Genomic DNA, 20,649 nt, shown 5'->3' with positions numbered 1-20,649 from the left:
GGTTATGGGATGGCCTTTTGAGAGAGATAGGTTGTGGCATGAGGTAGCTGTGAGTATTCACGATGTTTTGTAAAATGGCTGGGATGCTGATGTCTCTTGTCAAGCTACTGTGGCTACACCTTGGAAAGCGATTCATAGTATCCTTCCTCTTTTTCTCAACTGTCAGGTATGACGTTTGGGTGGGTAATCAGTCTCTAAAGGATCTTTTCCCATTTCTTTATTCCATTTCGTTGATTAGGAAAGTGGTTGTTTCCAACTTGCTCTCCTCATCTATTCTTCCTTTGTCTCTGACTTGGGATTTTAGCTTCAAGAGGGGGTTGAGGGATGCTAAGGCTTCTTGTGTTTCTGAACTCTTGCTTCTTGTTGATAGTGTTTGTTTGGACCCTTCCAAGTCTGATAGAAGGCTTTGGTCACCTAGCCCAAAAGGTACCTTTTCTTGTGCCTCCTTTTTTAAGGCCCTTTGCTCCCACCCTATTCCTAGGGTTTTCCTAGTTAAGGAACTTTGGTTTAAGCCATTGCCACCCAGAAATTTTACTTTTTGTTGGGAAGTGTTTCATGGAAAGATTAATACTTTGGATAACCTGCAAGAGAGAAGACCTTTCTTGTGTATGTCCCCTAACAGGTGCTTTTTGTGCAAAGATAGTGGGGAGACTTGCTCTCACTTATTCCTATCTTGTCCTTTGGTTGCAGCTATTTGGAGTTGGATTTTCTCTTTGTTTGGGTGCAGATGGAGCCTACATACAGAAGTAAGCCTACTTTTTGAGCTGGCTCTTTTTGTTTGGCCCACAAAGAGGGGGAGAATTATGTGGAAGAGTGTTAGAGCAGCCACCTTATGGACAATTTGGGAAGAAGGGAACAGAAGAATTTCCTGTGAGAAAGAAAGAAGTCTCTCAGAACTAAAGGAGTGCATCTTAACAAGGGAAATACATTGGTTGATAACCCTTAACTCATTTCATTCTTATACCTTTCATGATTTATGGAGAGACTGGTTGGCAGTGGCTAATAGCTCCACAAGAAGCACCAGAAGTATTGCAAATTGGTCTCCACCTGTGGATGGGTTCATAAAATTGAACTTTGATGGAAACAATCAAGGAAATCCGGGGCACTCAGGTGTGGGTGAGGGGTTTTGAAGAATGAGGCGGGCCCAGTGGGATCAGGGCATTCTACTAGAGCTGAACTACTAGCTGCTGTACAAGGAATTCAGATTGCAAGTCAACCAGGTGTCAACAAATTATGTATTGAAGAAACTCTAAGGTGGTGGTAGGGTGGTGACAGGATCCAGATTCTTCTATTTGGAAATACAGGGATGTATTAAGGAAAGTTAAGTGACTGACAAGAAATATGTTAATCAGAATACAATGGGTGAGCAGGTCTGCCAATGCTATGGCTAATGTCTTGGCTAAACAAGGGACTGTTAGGGAGATTCCTTTTGTGGTTGAGTTGTAATACCTAATATTTCAGTTTCTTGGGCTCAAGGGTGTGGCTGTATCTTGTGCCCCCCAAGGGGAGCTTATAACAGTAGGGGTGCAAGTCAGGCGGGTTGGGCCAGGTTTATGGTCAACCCAGGCCCGACCCTAAAATTTGGGCTTAAGGCCTGATCTCGAGATCAAGCCCGATTATCTCAACCCGAGCCCAATATGCAACATTTACAATACATATATGTATAAATGTATATAATTGGGCCGGGTTCGGGCTATCTAAGGGCTAGGCCTAAGCCCGGCCTGAAAAATACAAAAACCCGACTTCTTGGGCCCGAGCCCAGATCGTGTAAAATTCCGGGTTGAGTTGGTTCGGGCTCGGGCTGGGCCCGCCCAAGTTGCACCCCTATATAACAGTTTTAATCTTTTGTCAATGTAATCTGAGGAGCTATACTCGAAGTAGCAAAGAAGAGAAGAGAACCACTGAAATGAAGAGAATGTCGAACTGTACTAGCCAGTCGACTAGTCTTTTATTTATAGATAAATGTAGTACAAGGTACAAGAAATTACTGGGATGCCCCTGATTAGTGATGGGACACCCAGATGACTTAAATCATTAAACAGGATTAGGCCCATTAACACAGGCCCAGTTACAAGATAAGTTAAACATAAGAATGGGCTAATAAGAACTCTTATTAGCCGAACATCACTCTAACATTCTAACACTCCCCCTCAAGCTAAGCATGGATATCAATCATGTTTAGCTTGCCAAGTATGTCCCTAAACTTTGTTGTTGCCAGCCCTTTTGTTAATACATCTGCAATCTGCATCTCTGATGGAGTATAAGGCACACAGAGTTCTCCTGAAATAATTCTCTCTCTGACAAAGTGTCGATCAATTTCAATATGTTTTGTCCTGTCATGCTGTACAGGATTGTTGGCAATGTTGATAGCAGCTTTATTATCACAATACAGCTTGAGAGGACCCTCAGTCTTGATACCAAGCTCATTAAGGAGAGTTCTGAGCCATAAGAGTTCAACAACCCCGTGTGCCATAGCTCGGTTTTCTGCTTCTGCACTTGATCTAGCCACAACATTCTGTTTCTTACTGCGCCATGTGACTAGGTTTCCTCCCAAGAATGTACAGTAACCTGAGGTAGATTTTCTGTCACCAACAGACCTAGCCCAATCAGCATCAATGTAGGCTTCAATTTCAAGTCTGCTGTTTTTCCTGAATAGAATTCCTTTCCCTGGGCAAGTCTTCAAGTATCTGGTGAGTGCATGAATTGACTGACAACATGCACTGCATAGGCAATGTCTGGCCAAGTAAGGGATAAGTATATCAGTTTTCCTACCAATTTTTGGTACCTTTCCTTATCACAGTATTCCTCACCCATTGATTCTTGTAATCCATGGTTTGGTTCTATTGGAGTGTCTGCTGGCCTGCACCCCCTCATGCATGTTTCCTCTAGGAGATCTAGCACATATTTTCTTTGACATATGTAGATTCCTTCTCTTGATCTAGCAACTTCAATCCCAAGAAAGTATCTCAGATTTCCCAGGTCTTTGATCTCAAATTCTGAAGCTAAGAACTCCTTCAGCCTCTTCATCTCTTTCACATCATTTCCAGTAATCACCATATCATCCACATACACAATGAGTGTTGTAAGTTTGTCATCTTGTTTCCTTGTAAACAATGTATGATCTGCACTGCTCTGAGTGTACCCCACTTTCTTCATGGCCAAACAAAGTCTCTCAAACCATGCCCGGGGAGATTGCTTCAAACCATATAATGCTTTCCTTAGTTTACATACCTTCTTTCCAACATCATATCCAGGTGGGGGTTCCATGAATACCTCTTCATGAAGATCACCATTTAGGAAGGCATTCTTCACATCCAGCTGATGAAGTTCCTAAGAGAATTTTGCTGCTAGTGATAGTAGATCCCTGATTGTGTTGAGCTTTGCTACTGGGGCAAAGGTTTCCTTGTAGTCAATTCCTTCCTTTTGTGTAAATCCCTTTGCCACAAGTCTGGACTTGTACCTCTCAATTGACCCATCTTCCCTGTGCTTTACTGTGAATACCCATTTGCACCCAACAGTGCCTTTCCTCTCTGGCAGGTCCACCAATTCCCACGTTCCTGCTTTCATTAGGGCTTTCATCTCCTCATTCATGGCTTCTTTCCACCTTGGATCAGATGCCGCCTCTGAATACCTAGAAGGGACACATACAGAGGAAAGAGCAGACACAAAGGAATGATAGGCAGGGGATAAGTGTGAGTAAGAAACATAATCAGCTATGGGATGCCGAGTGGTACAAGAACGAACAGGCTTACGGAGAGCAATAGGAAGATTCAAATCTGAATTGAGTGAGTCAAAATTACCTTGGATTGCAGAGACAGATTGATCTGAGTTCAACTGGTTGCAATCATGAGGCTGAGGGCCCTTCTTTCTTCTACTGTATGTAAGTATCTCTTTCTCTTGTTTACTGGAACCTTCAGAAGCATCAGCTGAATCTGGAGAAGTAACTGGCATAGTGGGAGTCTCACTAGGTTGACCCGGAATGTTACAGCTAGGAGTAGTGGAGGGTGATGAAAGGGGAACAAAAAAGAAGGGAGAATGAGAATCCTCTTCCAACCCACTACTCTCCCCCTGAAGAGGATTCTGAGAAGACTGGAAATAGGGTTGAGACTCAAAAAAGACTACATCTCTGGTGACATTTTTTCTTGGAGACAGGATCATAACACTTATACCCCTTTTGCGTAGGAGAGTACCCCAAAAATATTCCCTTTGTAGCCTTAGGATCCAACTTGGTTTTCTTTGGATCTTTCACATGTATGAAGCATGTACAGCCAAAAACCCGTGGAGGAAGAGGAAATTCTGGAAGAGGGGGGCACAAAACAGAGAAAGGAGTTTTCATACCCAGTACCTTAGATGGCATCTGATTTATCAGGTATGATGCAGTGAGAACAGCTTGAGACCAATATTGCTTGGGCACATTGTGCTGGAAAAGAAGGGCTCGAGCTGTCTCCAATAGGTGCCTGTTCTTGCGCTCAACAACCCCATTTTGTTGAGGGGTGTAAGCACATGATGATTAATGTAACATGCCTGCATCTTCCATGAATGAGTTCAGGGATCTTTCAAAGTATTCAGCTGCATTGTCTGAATGGAATTGCTTGATCTTTTTATCAAATTGTGTTTCAACCATCTTGCAAAACATCATAGTTATCCGGGGAACTTCATCACGTCCTTTCAATAGATAAATCCAAGTGCACCGAGAATAATGGTCAATAAAACTGATAAAGTAACGGAAGCCATCAATGGAAACAATGGGTGAAGGACCCCAAACATCAGAATGAACCAAATCAAAAGGGGCTTGAATTTCATTACTAGAAATTGGATACATTGATATACATTGTTTTGACATTTGACACACATCACAAATTAAACTCTGACTCGGAATGCCCTTACATAGTTCGGGAAACAACATTGCTAAAGAAGAAAAAGACAAATGACCTAGCCTAGCATGCCACAAGTGCAGCCTAGCTATTGACTCCACACTTTCCGGACTAGTAGTAGCAGAAGCTTGCAAGGCTGAGCTGACATCCTCATCAAAATAGTAGAGGCCCCCATACTCATGACCACTCCCAATCGTTCTCCTCGTCAATCTGTCCTGGAAGACACAATGAGAAGGAAAGAAAGTTATACTGCAGTTCAAATTTTTTGTACTTTGAAACAGACAACAGATTTGAGGTAAGACTAGGAACATGTAGGACTGATTTAAGAGAGAGATCCTTGCTTAGGTCAACCACCCCCTTTCCAGAGATGGTGGAGAGGGACCCATCAGCTACTCTCATCTTATCCTGGCTAGACAACAAATGATATGTAGAGAATAAGGAGGACATATGTGTCATATGGTCAGTGGCTCCGGAATCAATCACCCAAGAGGTAGAATTAATGGAACTAGTTGCACTAAATGCAGAGGCTGTACCTGATTTGGCAAGAGAGGTGGAAGCTAAAGAATTGTTCTTCAGACGGGCTAATGCCCAGCTGAGAACCTCTACCTCACTAGCTGTGAAGCCCAAAGTACTTGGTCCAGAGGAGTCGGCAGCCTGCCTTGCGGTGGAAGAGGACACTGTCTGAGTACTCTGTGAGTTGTCACTACTGTTGTTGGTGGCAAGATTCCCACTTGTTGTGTGGCCCTTATGTTGCCTTTTGTCCTTTCTCAGAGCAGCTGGCTTCAGATGAGGGTACAAGACCCAACATTTCTCCTTTGTGTGTTTCTCACCACCACAATGGGTACACTTGAGGGACTTCTTGTCTGAAAATCTATTCCCCTTAGTGGAGACTAAGGCTGAATGTTCTCCAGGTACTTCTGTTGATTGTGTCTGAGAGTCAACTTGCATCTCCTTTCTCCTTACTTCTTCATTCCTCACCAGGTAGTAGACATGGTGAAGCTCAGGTAATTCATCTCTCCCTAGATTCTGTGACCTTATACCTTCATATACAGGTCAAGGCCCGCCAGAAACTTGAAGGCTCTGCCCTCCTCAATCTACTTGTCATGCCTCTCCTTATCCTTGGCATTTTCCCAATCCAAAATCAAGTGGTGGTCAAGCTCTTCCCAGAGGCTTTCCAGTGTTGCAAAGTATGTTTCCACGGACATGTCTCCTTGCCTTAGGGCTGCAATGTCTTGGTTCAGCCTGTAGATTCTAGCATTGTTCTTTTTCTGGCCGTATGTCTAGATACTTTCTCCCAAATTTTAGCGGCTGTAGGGAAGTGATGAACAGTTCTGGCCACCCGAGGAGTCATGGAGGCCAGCAACCAAGACATGACTGTGGCATTTTCCTTGCGCCACGGTGTATTCAGGACTGCCAATTTCTGGTTGTTTCTTGTCTCCATCCAAATAGCCTATGAGATCACGAGAGGTAATGAACAGCATTGCTGAGACGGACCACTCTTTGAAGTTATACTCATCCAGCAGCACACTTGTAATATGCAAGCTGTGCAGATTAGGGTTTTCCAGGTTTGAGGACCTTGTGACAGGTCTGTTATCTCTAGAGGAAACTTCACCGGATAGTGAGGACATCCTGACTTCAGTCCAAGAGTTGTTCACAGTGCTGTAGGTGGTTCTGTTTAGGACTGGCCGAAGTGTTCACAGTGCTGGTAGAAGTGTTCACAGTGCTGGGTACAGTAGCAAGTAAAGGTCTGTAACTAAACCAATTCACAGTGCTGGTAAAAGTTCAAGGCTGCAACTGTGCAGTGCTGAAGTAGGGCTGGTAACCGACCTGAAAAAAAAAATCTGTAACTGAAGTTGCTACAGTTCTGTAAGAGTCTTGCTGATGCACCGAAGCTGCAACTGTAGAAGAGGCTAAGTCTTTACCACTGTTCTGCGCAAGTCTTGCTGGAGCACCGAAGCTGCAACTGTAAAGGAAGCTCTCCCCCTTTCGGCTAGTGCTAGGACTGCTGAAATCAGTCCTCAACTAGGTCTGTCCTATACAGACCTCTCTTAGTAGCCCAATAGCTACTACTTGCTGAAAATAACCTAGTAGGACATCTACTTCTGGGTCTTACTTCCCTTGAGTCCTACAACCAAGAGAAACCCTAGGTTCGAACTTGCTTTACTCTCTTACACTCCTAGGTCTTTACTGCAGCAACCCAGAAAAGGAAGAGAGAAGATGAAAAGACAGCAAGAGAAGAGAGTGCGCCTGCTGAAACCAGGAAGGAGCTAATGCTCTGATACCATGTAATCTGAGGAGCTATACTCAAAGTAGCAAAGAAGAGAAGAGAACCACTGAAATGAAGAGAATGTCGAACTGTACTAGCCAGTCGACCAGTCTTTTATTTATAGATGAATGTAGTACAAGGTACAAGAAATTACTGGGATGCTCCTGATTAGTGATGGGACACCCAGATGACTTAAATCATTAAACAGGATTAGGCCCATTAACACAGGCCTAGTTACAAGATAAGTTAAACATAAGAATGGGCTAATAAGAACTCTTATCAGCCGAACATCACTCTAACATTCTAACAGTCAATATTCATTTATCAAAAAAAAAAAAAAAAAAGAACAACTGCTGTCTAGTTTTCTAGAACAAAGTTACAGTAGTGCCCAAAACTGTTGTCTAGTTTTCTAGAACAAGGTTACAGTAGTGCCGAGAACAACTGCTGTCTATAGACCCCTTGTTTTGCTAAAGTGCTGGCCAGCCCATTTTCTTTCCTTCTTACCCAATTGAAGATAACATCCAACTCCTGTGACAGGCTCTCTATTTCTCTAAAAGTGTGGCTATAGGTCCATGGCACTTGAAACTTACTCCTGGCTCAAGAAACAACCAGTTTTGAGTCTACTTCTACTTCCAAGTGTTGGACAAACTTCAATTAACCTTTTTGGATCAGTCAGTGGAGGACACTAGAGTGTGGTCCTGCACTCCTAATGGGGCTTTTACTTGTGCTTCTTTTCTCAATGCCCTCTTGTCACGGGGGTAATCGTTGGGGCCTCGTGCGGCACTCGAAATGGGCGAGTAAGCCTACGAAACAAAGCAAATACACACACAAAGGCAACACGAATGCACACGAATTAGCAAAAGGCTACTTGTATTGCATTAATCAGTGGTAAGCACAAGCACACAGTACAGTGTCGAGGGGATCTCGTGCTTAACCTTTACACGCTTATGAGCTCACTCGACTACCTACCTCCCCTCAAAGAGTACGTTAAGCTTTTGGGGGAGTGACAATAAGAAACGTCAAAAAGATGAAAAAGCATACTACAATATTACAATATTGCCATTGGCAGCCCCCCATACAAAAGTACATGTTTAGCCCACCCATGGCACACACTTGGACGTTGGAGTTGCGGCTGAAGGCACAGTGGATGGCACTTGATGGTGCGACGAAGAGAACCTTGTTACAGTCTCCCCCACTCAATTCAGTCTTCGTCCTCGAAGACTAGCTTCTGCTTGAGGCTTCAACTTGTTGTTGGTGAAAGAAGGTTCTTCGACTGCTCCCCGAACCGGGTTTCTTCCAACTTCTGCTTGAGGCTTCAACTTCTTGTTGGTGAAAGAAGGTTCTTCGACTGCTCCACGAACCGGGTTTCTTCCAAGGCCCAGATAGTAGGTTGGGTAGATTGCTAGTGGATGTTCTCGATGGTGGGGAAAACCTATGGCTAGCCCCTAAGTTAAGTCCCTGCTTGGCTGCTTCAAGGTAGGATTTTGACTTGTTCCTGATGGTGGTAGGAAGGTTGGTGGCCAAGGCTAAGTCAAAATGATATTTTGGATTGTTTGGGTGTTGGTTCCCATGCATTCTTCCCCAAGGGTGACTCGCAAGGCTACTACGGGATTTATCTTGAGGGATAATGTGAATGTGGCCCCTAAATGGCTCAGGTGGCACTCGCTCTCCCCGATGGTTGTGGCAGTAGGTGTGGGCAAAGTTTGTCACGGCCTTGGGTCTTCTGCTTTGCTTGGTGGTTGTTGACACGCACGAACCCTGTTGCTGGAGAGGTGTAGACGGCTGGATGGCCTGCTGCTTCCTGCTGCTGTTGTAGTTGTTGGCTTGAGGGGCGGCTTCTTCCGCCAGTGGAGTGGGGAACTTCTCTGCTTCCTTCAGGTTGGTGTTGAACAAGGCTTCTTCGTGAAAAAGTTGTAGTGCAAAAACTTGCTTCCCATGAACCTTAGTAGAAGTCGTAACTGGTACCATGCAAGGGGAGCGCTCGTCCAAGATGCATAAAGAGTTGATGTGAGGTAGGAGTGCTGCTTCTGCTTGTCTCATGAAGTCCATTCCCAAGACAACTCGGAAGTCATCCAGGGGTACCACTGAAAGATTAATCTTGCTTGTCCACGGCCCAACTTGGAGGTCAACCCCACGAGCCATGCCTTCAATCGCCTTTGCCCCGGAGTTCACGGCCTTGATCCACCCTGTCTCTTTCATAGTGTTCAGCTTGAGTCGCTTGGCCTCGGCAACTGAGATGAAGTTGTGGGAGGCCCCTGTATCAACAAGGGCTTGAGTCTGCTTCCCGCCGAGGAGGATGTCTACATACTTCAGCCCCCTTTGGGCTTTCTTCGGCCTTTCATGATTGGGCCCTTTCTTCACCATGGCGTTGAAGAGTTGAAGGGCGCCCACTCTAGGCGCCCGTACCGACTTTTCCTCGTCACTTTGCTCGTCATCACTGAGCTTGGCGACGAGGGCATTGATCTTCTTCTTGGTTGGGCAGTTGCGAACCAAGTGATTTCCCCCACAAAGGAAGCAAGAAATTGGGGACCCAGCAGTTCTGGGCTTGTAACGGTGCTGAGGGCCTTGCTCTCCTTGTGGCTTCTTCCCATAGTCTTGTCTTGCTGGCTTGTTGAAGCTGGAGTTGTCGTACGGAGGGCGTGAAGGACTTGCTCCCCCACTCGATTTAGGGGAACGCGGGTTTTCTGGCTTAGGGGTTTCTTCATCTGACAAGCTGGTCTCATTGAGTTGCTCCGCCACTGCCATTGCCGTGGCGAGGTCCTGTACGTTGCGGCGTTGGAGTTCCAGTTCGGCCCATGGCTTCAGTCCGTCCATGAAGTTGAACAGTAGATCCTTGTCGGACATGTCCGTGATCTCCAAGGAAAGGGCTGAAAACTCTTTAACATAATCGTGGAGTGAGTCCTCATGCTTGAGTGATTTCAACTTCTTCCGTGCCAGGTACTCTACGTTCTCTGGGTAGAATTGCCGCTTTAGTTCTCGTTTGAAATCAGCCCATGTCTCGATGGTGCACGTACCCCGTTCAATGTCTTGGCATCGCCTGCGCCACCATAGCATAGCAATGTCAGTCAAATACATAATCACCGTACGAATTTGCGTTAGGTGATCATCAATGCCAGCGGCATGGAAATATTGTTCCATTTGCCACAAGAAGTTGTCAAGTTCTCTAGCATCTCGGGAGCCGGCATAAGGTGTAGGCTCCCGAATCTTCACACGAGCAGGAGCCAGTGTTGTGGAGGGGCTTGGAGTGCTGGCCACTAGTTTCTTGAGGAGCGTCATGTCTCCTCTAAGATCATCCAATTGAGTCTGGAGGTCGGCGGGAGAGGCCATGGCCACTTTCATGGCCACCCATTCAGCTCTCATCTCATCCATCTGGTCTTGGATGTCGGATCGAGATGAGCTCCCTTCTTGTCGGGATTTTGTTCCAAGGACTTCCTTGAGGGTTCTTATCAGGACGTCTTGGACCTCGTTCATAATGCCATTTAAACGGGCTTCTAGCTCCACCACGGAGCTCTCAATTGTTTCCACATTCAAGTGGATTTCTTCTACTCGGTCACGCATCTCCCCAACAGTCACTTCACAGCGAAGGATGCGTGTGTCGAAGGCAGCAAGCGCGTCAACTGACTTGTCAAGCTTGCTTGTCTTGGATGTGCGACCCCCTGGGGTCTTCTCTGTAGTGGCTTCAACGCCGAGAGACTCATCAGTCTCCCTCGCATGGGCAAGGCCATGCCTAATCTCGTCGGTGAGTTCCTTGTTGTGCTTCATTGTGCCACCACTAGTGTTGCTATGCAAGGGTCACGAGCGTTGAGGAGCAACCCGCTCTGATACCAACTGTCACGGGGGTAATCGTTGGGGCCCCGTGCGGCACTCGAAATGGGCGAGTAAGCCTACGAAACAAAGCAAACACACACACAAAGGCAACACGAATGCACACGAATTAGCAAAAGGCTACTTGTATTGCATTAATCAGTGGTAAGCACAAGCACACAGTACAGTGTCGAGGGGATCTCGTGCTTAACCTTTACACGCTTATGAGCTCACTCGACTACCTACCTCCCCTCAAAGAGTACGTTAAGCTTTTGGGGGAGTGACAATAAGAAACGTCAAAAAGATGAAAAAGCATACTACAATATTACAATATTGCCATTGGCAGCCCCCCATACAAAAGTACATGTTTAGCCCACCCATGGCACACACTTGGACGTTGGAGTTGCGGCTGAAGGCACAGTGGATGGCACTTGATGGTGCGACGAAGAGAACCTTGTTACACTCTTGCAGTCCAACACCTTGGGAGAGGGCCAAATTCAGGCTTTGTGTTGGGATGTATTTCTTGGAAAGTAAACACTTGTGATATGCTTCAAAACAGAAGGCCAAATAAATATGTCTATCGCCTCACATGTGCTTCCTTTGCCTTGAAAGTTACAATAGTGTTTGGGACTTTTGTTGTTATCTTTTTGGTTATAGGTGGAATTCTCCGCATGATATTGTGAGCCTTTTCAGCCCAAGTTTCCTAAGACAATCAAGAAAGAGAGAGAATTATGTGGAAAGCAATTTGGGCTGCAGTAGCATGGACTATTTGGGAAGAAAGGAATGAGAGGATCTTTAATGAGAAAAGTAGATCAAAAGAGGAAACTTTTGAAGCTATAAAAATCAGAGCAGCATATTGGTTAAAGACACTTGATCTTTTCAAAGACTGTTCAGTGAATGATATCTTAAGGGCATGGACTGAAGTGGCATTTTCTTCTAAAGAAAAGGAAAAGTTATTTATGGAGTGGTTATGCCCAACAGCTAATAAAGTAAAACTAAACTTTGATGGAAACTTCATGGGAAGCACGGGAATGGCAGGTATTGGAGGAGTATTTAGAGATTCTACAGGGAAAGTGTTGGCTATGTTTTCAGGACCTTTGGGATTGGGAGATTCACTAAAGGCTGAGCTGATGGAACTGCTGCAAGGCTTAAGACTTGCTAAGCAATCAAGCTTTCAGCACTTGGAAGTAGAGGGAGACTTAAAGCTGATCATTTCTTGGGCCAGGATTAAAGAGCTTGTACCATGAATCTATAGGCATGAGTTTAGGGAAATAGAGAGCATCACACAGGAGCTGAATATTACTTTCAATTGGGAAAGGACTGCAAATGGGATGGCAAATTCTCTAGCAAAACAAGGGTTACATAGTCAAAAGTTGTTTTGGGCGTTATTATAACTTTTGTAACTTTGTTGGGGATTTGAATTGACTCTTACTAGCAAGGGGGACTCATGCTAAGCACGGGCAATTACCCAAAACAGATTACTATAGAATCATGTACCGAGAAAAATTACTTAATGTTAAAGGTAATATTACTTAATGTAATTAAATGGAAGCGCTTAATTAATTAACTTCACAGAATGTAAATTTTTAAATAGTTATTATTAATTAATGCTAGTAAAACTATTAAAAGCATAAAATGTAAAAGCAAAACAAAATACAAAAAATAAAAACTAAAATCCAATATAAAAATATTATTTTGTAAATAAAAGAAACATTTAAATTTGAAATTACATGACTAAGTAAGAAAAATAGTTATGCAACACAAAAAAAGAGGGATGAGATAGAATTTGAAGAACGAAAATGTTTGGAAGAAAGAAATTAGGGGTCTCAAGAAAAAAATAAACTTAAGAAGGCAAAACACAAAGAAAAAAGTGGAGAGGGAAGTGTGAATTTAATTTTACATAAATATATATAAAAAACTATATTCCATGATATAATATAATATATAATAAAGATATTATTGATGCACATTTCCAACTATTGAAATAAACTTTGGGCTTCAAAATAAAGATTAAAATAACCTTGGCACAAGGATTAAAATTAAAAAAAAAAATGCCAACTTCCAAGGTTCGATGCTGATATGATTAACAGCAAAAATGGAATAGTTTTAGTGTAAAAAAACTTAAAACAAGGGGTGGAAAGGGATCAGCTATCTCCCCCCACCTTTGTCGGGGTGGGGGGTTAAGAGGGTTTATCTCGCCCCACCTTTGTAATTTTAAACATCCCCCTCAAATTTACTAAGACCTCCCCTCTTTTTAAAATGGATTAATGCCTCCCCTAGTGGGTGATATCATGGAACAAAAACATCCCCCCACCTTTGTATGGGACCTCACCTACAGATAAATGTTTCCAAAAACCCATTTTTGCTCCTAGGTTGCTTTAGCCACCTGTACGAGTGTTCAGTTGACCAATCAGCTCTCCTCTCTCTCCATTTTCTCATTTGTGATTCTGATAATGTACACTTGTACATAATGTAGTCGGGTGAGAGCATAATCCAGCCCACCTCTCCCAAGAGGCACCCCCAATCTGCAAGGGGCTGTGAGGACCAAATCCAATTTCTCCCCGGTGGCAGTGATTCGATGAAGGACCCACCATCCTGAGATTCCCAAATCTATTTCATCTTCACTCCTTCGTTGTAACAATAACCTTCTGTTGCTAAGTTGAGTAAAATCAAACACCTAACTATCCAATTGTGCTCACATCAAAACTAGCAGCCAAGGCTTCCATGAACTCCTTGGTTCCAGACCTTGCAATGGTACCGGGATTGTTTCACCAGATCAGATGTTGTCATGCCAATGCCACTTTCAACGGTCTTGTCATGAACGATATGGATGAAGAGCTTGGGTTGTGCATCCAGCTTGTTCTTGCCTGTTAAAGAGCATTGGAATTTGGAAGCAGTTTGCATCCTTCATTATCTAAAAGGAAGGTACACTATCCAACAAATTCACCCAGCATTGAACCTATAAACCCATCAGGGCATATTTGTCTTTTAAATCATTCCATTGGACATAACAGCTAAAATGTGTCATGGGAGGTATTAGTCCATTTTGAAAAGGTGAGGGAGGTCTTAGTATTTAGCATAAACTTGAGGGGAGGTTTAAGTCTTTTACTTAGTTTTGCTATGTCTCCAAATTTGAAGTATTTAACATTTTGAAGTCCATGCAGCAAAAGAAAATAAAACGTTAAGCATCATTACATCAATCTGAAGTCTAACTTTAACATAAATCTTATCATGTTCCAGTCATACTGGGGTAAGATATGGAAGGACAACCAGCTTAAATAATTTATCAAAAAAAAAACAAAAAAAGGTAACCAGCTTGAACAAATCTTAATTGAAAATAGAAATTATTTAAAATAACCTTGCTAAAATAAAATACAACAAGATGACATGATTACGGAGGAGCATCTGGAGGAATTAGGTGCGCCTGCATTTTCTGTAGAGGAACATATGGTGGATTGTCATATGTGGCCTGTATGTTAGAGTTTTTTCATATAGGAAGCCATTATATCTGCTGGTTCAACAGCTCACTGCTCACCTAGGAACATAACAAAAAGAAATAGATATATTGTTTAAAACTTTATAAATACCAAGAGGGTGCCAAAATAGATTAACCAAAAAAAAAAAAAAAAACTATTGATAGCTTTGACAGCTGTTTGAGAATCAGAAAAAAATGCTACATAATTCCATGTTTTATCTCTAACCTGTTGAACAACCACCAAAATCACCTTTAGCCTATATTTTCTGACTTCTAATCTCACTCCAACCTGCAGCACCCATGAAATATATCGGTATTTGAGTACCCTACCAGATCTGCAACTTCAATATTAGGAGACCAGATGCAAACTGAGTCAATATTTGGGTGACTACTGCATAAAAAATGTAAGCTAGTGTTATAGACCTGATGCAGAAGAGACTTTGAAGTTAACAGCAAATATCACCTGGAGCTTGGCTACTAGTGATCTGTTAGTTTGAGTTAGCACCCATTGAGTTGAGGTTTGACACTGCTGAAACACCATATAATTTCTCACTGCCAAATATAATAGCAAGTTACAGAAATCCAACTTAAAGCTTCCAGTGACAATTTCCTTGTCATCAATTCTATCCATCAAGAAAATAGTAGGTTGTCTCCAGTTCTGATGGTTGCTCACCCTGAACCTGAAACCAGAAGAAGCAAACCATATAAGCATAGGTACATGAACAATTGGGAAAAAAAAGATGAATAGATTGTTTAGCCTCTTTGTTTGGCACAATAAATTAGGGGTGATCATTTGAGCCAGGCCCGCACAAGTCCGACCCGGAAATTCCGGGCTAAGGCATGTGTTTTGTGTTCAGGCCCGGCCTGGGCCCACATCGGGCCCGCAAATTTTATGTCTGGGCCTGGGCCTAATACTTTGAGCCCGGCATGGCCTGCATATATTTAAACATACACATTTTGTGTATAATGTATATATATGTAGTATGTACACATGTTATTTTACATTATATTATATATTTTATATATAAATGTTATAATATGACATGTATAATTTATATCATATAATATTTTATATTATATAATGTATAAAATAATTTTACATAAATGTTATATGTCATTTAGTATAAAATATTATATATATATATATATATATATGTGTGTGTGTGTGTGTGTGTGTGTGTCTGTGTGTGTAATGTTTTATATATGAAAGACATAGGCCCCAAATCAGGCCTGGCCCAGCCAAGGACCATATAGACCTGGGCTAGGGCTTATGTTTCAGGACGGGGCTGACGGGCCAGGCCCAGGCTTAGGCTATAGCCCTTATCATAAGTGCAAAGCCTGGCCCGGCCCATGACCACCCTTAATTCAATAAATCCAACAAATAATCAACCAAAGAACACATAGTGGAATTCGATTGAAGTTTAAAAATCATACTTTAGCTTCATTATTCTCTTCCGCACCATCTTCTTTGTTGTGCTCATGGCCAACTGTTGTTTCTTTATCAGGACCAGAGATAACAATCACTCTTATCATCACACCCAGGAATGCCTTCTCAATTCTAACATTTGCTGATAGAATGGTACCACCTTTGCCCATCACATCACCAGTCTTGGAAGTAGGACATAGCATATGAAAAAACCTATGTTTTGATAAATAAAATTAAATAATAAACAAAAACATGAAAAACCCGGACTAAATAATGAATAAATTAACAGAAAATTCAATTGGTTGACAAGGAATATGTTGGTCTCTTTACAGTGGGTGGGGAGATCAGCAAATCTTTGTCCAATGTGTTAGCTAAGCAAGGGGTAAATCGGGAAGAATTGTTTTCGGCTCAGCTGTGATTCTTGTATTTCTTTCCTAGTTTACTTGTAAGATTCAAGGAGGGGCTGCAGCTCGCGCCTCTCCCTGGTATGTTGTATGAATTCACAACTCTAAATCAGCTTTTGAACTAATAAAATTTACTATTATTCATAAAAAAAATACTATCTTGGTTCAAAGAGGCTATAAAAACATAAAACAATCAAGAAACAGGAGAAATAAGTAACAGTGAAACCTGCAGAAAAAGAACCAGCGAGCTTTTGCAGGGAGAGAAGAAGCCACTTGGGAACTAATCCCAATTCCAAAAAAACAATATTGTGCAAAACATTGAGAAGAATGAAAGGAATTGGGACCTCCAGCAATGAACATGCGGCCAGAAAAGAAGGTGGAGTGTCTAATTGCAAAAAAAAATAAAGAAATAGAATGAACTCAATGAAGAAGCCACAATAGAACCAAACCTGCAAAACATTGACAAGAACAAAAGGAATGAAGACATTCAACAAATGAATATGCACAGGCCTACAAACATAATAAATACAAAGAGAAGAACATCCACAAACCTGCAAACAAGAGAAGAAGCACAACGGAGAAGTGGAAGCCAATAGGAGGGAAAAATCAAAATATGTTCATTGTGAAGGAACAAGATAAATATAAATGTATACATATTATATGCATATGCATATGATGTATATGTACATGCACATAATACCATATACATGTCTATTGATCCATGTATATCCTACAAAAGTAGTAGCTTATCATTTGTATCAACATGATCAGTTAATAAAAGCATGTGAGCATTTGCACATTAATGTGTCACATTTTTTAAATAAAATACCATTAGCAAGCCCTGGATTCAAATTTGTTAGCTCAAATTATAAATATAAAAAGAAAGAGATAGAGGTGGTTTGAATTTTATGTTACTCAGATGCAGCAAGGACATTGCTAGACACAGTGTTGGATATGATATGCAACATGGTACAGAACCATTGTACAGGTATCAGGGTATCATAGATCATGATGACACACCTATAAGAAAAAAAAAGGAAAATAGAAGAAGAATATCATCATTAATGGAATGATCTGACCTCAATAATCTGATGAACTAAATTGGAGAGGAATTGAAGGAATGGACATCCTTCCATAATGGTGATTGAGATTGGAGTGGGATGGCTTAACTATTAGTTTTTTTTATTTCTGTTAGACCATTAATGATGAAATGCAACATTTCAGAAAGATGAGGTTGATTGGGAGCCTGGAAATTTTGATGGGCTCAGGTGTTAAACTAGGATATGTTCTCCTAGGTGGAATTCATGAATTGGTGGGTTCTTTCATCTGCATATGTTACACAAGCACTTAATAATTTTAAGTTCATCTTTGGGCATTTTGGAGTTTTTGTCTTTTATCCTTATGCATATAATGATATAACACTTATCCTTGCTAGCAGCTTTCATCTTAACTTGGTATTCCTTTGTTATTTTCATTTTTCTTACAATGTTTTATTTTCTTTCAATAATTCACAGGCGGCTGAAGAAGCTGTGAATGTTTTCTACCATTATACATACGAAGGCAATGTGGACATTGACTCTATCACAGACCCTAGTATGAAGGCCTCCATACTTGCACAGATTAATCACTTTGGGCAGACACCAAAGCAGTTATTCCTGAAACCCCATGTCAAGCGGCGGTGTGACAAGAAGCTTCCTCCTCATCCACTTCGAAACTGTAACTATCTTATTCCATATGAAATCCGTAAGAGTTCATCTTCAATAACTCAGATCATCATGTTTCATGATAAGATCCTTGTAGCTGGGGCAAATAAGTTGCTTAAACCCCGGACTTTCACCAAATATGTTGCCTGGGGTTTCCCAGATCGTAGCTTGAGATTCATTAGTTATGATCAAGACAAACTCCTCTCTACACATGAAAGTCTTCATGGGGGCAACCAGATTCAGTGTATTGGAGTTAGCCATGATGGCAAAATTTTGGTCACTGGTGCTGATGATGGGTTGGTTTGTGTCTGGAGAATCAGTATCGGTGGGCCCCGTAGTCTGCAACACTTGCATTTGGAGCGGGCTCTTTGTGCTCACACAGCAAAAATCACATGTCTCTATGTCAGCCAACCTTACATGTTGATAGTGAGTGGTTCAGATGATTGCACCATTATTTTATGGGACCTTAGCTCCTTGGTTTTCATAAAGCAGCTACCTGAGTTTCCTGCACCAATTTCAGCTATTTATGTAAATGATCTTACAGGAGAGATTATGACAGCAGCAGGAGTTTTGTTTTCAGTCTGGAGCATTAACGGTGACTGCCTTGCGGTGGTCAACGCCTCCCAACTTCCGTCTGATTTCATTCTCTCAGTAACTAGTGCAGTATTCTCTGATTGGATGGATACAAATTGGTATGTTACTGGCCATCAAAGTGGTGCTATCAAGGTATGGCACATGGTGCATTCCTCTGATGAGGCTAGCAGCCTGAACAAGATGGCCACTAATTGGATGGGAAGAGTGGGGCTGAGTGGTAAGGTGCCAGAGTACAGGTTGGTCCTTTACAAGGTACTCAAATCCCATAAGTATCCAGTTACTGCTCTTCGTCTTACAAGTGATCTCAAGCAGTTGTTGAGTGGGGATTCTGGTGGGCATCTATTGTCTTGGACTCTTCAAGATGAGAACCTCAGAGCTTCATTTAATCAGGGGTGATATTGATATTGATGAAACACAGTTGATTATTCTGGCTTGTCTTATTCAGGCAATATTTGATACTCTATCCATAAACCCTGACCTGGAAATTAGTCATTGTCGAGTAAGGAATTGTATACATCCAAGATTCCAAGGAAAGAGCAAGACACCAGGGCTGGCCTCAAGAACTGAGGGAGCGGGTTGTGAAGAATGAAAAAGCTTCAATAAGGTGCACACTTGAAGAAAATAGACAAGTTTACAGATGCAGGTGGTGAAAGCAATGATTCATTTGGATTTTGAATGAGATAAGATGGGGGCACTTTGGTGCATGTGTTAATTGGCGACAATCGTGGTTTTTATCTGCTGACACATTGGTCTATAGGTATTGATGATTTGATGTAAATATGTGGCGACTAACATGTCTAGTAAAGTTGTATAGTGGAAGAGTGCTTCTCGGGAGGGCTGATCTGGCACAATTATCTGGCGGGTACATGTAAGATGATGGCTGGTCGAGTGGTTTCATCTAAATTCGTTTTGTATGGTGCGATTGGTACCTGTAATACATTTTTTTGCTGTGTAATGAGCAATGGCTTCATCTCTCACACAGACTCTGCACAAATGGAACTTGGTCCAGGCCACTGTCCTGCCTTTCTAGTCGTGCTTCATCTGTCACTGTCAGACTTAAAAAACTGGTCCGTCCGCCAAATAGTGGGATGAGCTTTCCTTTTTTTAAGGAAAAACTAGCGAGGGTGGCCCCTGCGATGTAAAGGGAAAGGCAAGATTAATATGATTTTTCTTTTAAATAACATCATTTTCTAATCTCTCTCTCTCTCTCGACTGTTCTTCAAATTTTATTTTCGAAACATGCACTTGACTTATCTTCATGACAGAACAACAAATGAAAAAAAAAGTATATTCTTAGTTGTAAAATATGAAGTCCACACTATAAAATCTTAGGCCCTGCTCGCTTTTTGGTGAATTACTGAGGTAAATGCACATACCTAGGAGAAAACAGTTACCTGGATGTGCATTTACCCATGTTCTTTTATTTTTTCATATAAACAAAGCAATGACCATTTTAACCATAAAAATTTATTATTAAAAGGAGCATTTTTTCTATTTAAGGCCTCGTTCGTTTCGCAGATTTTGAAAGCGGGGAAAGTCGGTTAATGGGATTTTGATTTCTATTGACCAGCTCTCCCATATTCTTTTTCAAGATTTAGGTGGGACTCACAGTAAATGCCTTTCCCTTCGGTATCACTCACTTGGGAAAGTGTTACCTTTCTCCCACTTGGTCCCAAGTGGAGAGTAAATGTTCAAAATATAATATGTCAAAAATGCTCATTAAAAAAATATAATTCAAAAAGCATGGACTTTGACCCAAGGGTAAAAATGATAAAACATAGAAAAATTAACCTCTTACCTGGGAAAGTGGGTAAGGCAAAAGAACATGGGGAAGTTGAAAAATCTCATTTACCCAGGTAAATTTAACAAAAAAAAAACATGGGTAAATACATTTATTCGAGTAAATGTTTTCTAGGAAACACTTGCCTAGGTAAGTGCACTTATATGGGTAAATGGCCTCTTTCTAGACGAACAAGGCCTAAGTGTTGGCAACTTTCTCCCCAGGTGAGAAAATTATCTACCCACCTAGGAGATGAGTATCATTTACAAGTGATACCCAGGAAAACTTTTCCTTATCCTCAAATAAATCTAAAAAAAGAACGT

The 20,649-nt window shown here is 41.9% G+C and overlaps 1 protein-coding gene across 4 annotated transcripts in view; it reads left to right on the top strand.

The window, feature by feature from the left end:
- The window catches only part of LOC104610354 (protein SPIRRIG-like), an 82,402-nt gene extending 62,530 nt beyond the window's left edge, over window positions 1-19,872 (top strand). For 3 of the 4 annotated variants that reach the window (XM_010276916.3, XM_010276917.3, XM_088896015.1), the window contains exon 19: window positions 17,764-19,872. In XM_010276916.3, the coding sequence (XP_010275218.1) occupies window positions 17,764-18,942 (1,179 nt within the window). In that variant the 3' untranslated portion in view covers window positions 18,943-19,872. Of the gene's footprint in view, window positions 1-15,924; window positions 15,999-17,763 lie in introns of all 4 variants that reach the window. The other variant, XR_016081000.1, reaches the window with a different exon arrangement.
- Window positions 19,873-20,649: the final 777 nt, after the last annotated feature.

The sequence above is a fragment of the Nelumbo nucifera genome, chromosome 1 (genome assembly GCF_055504915.1).
Source record: "Nelumbo nucifera cultivar China Antique chromosome 1, China Antique-T2T, whole genome shotgun sequence".
Lineage (NCBI taxonomy): Eukaryota > Viridiplantae > Streptophyta > Magnoliopsida > Proteales > Nelumbonaceae > Nelumbo > Nelumbo nucifera.
Note: the sequence above shows the minus strand (reverse complement) of the source record. Positions and strands in the feature narration are given on the sequence as shown.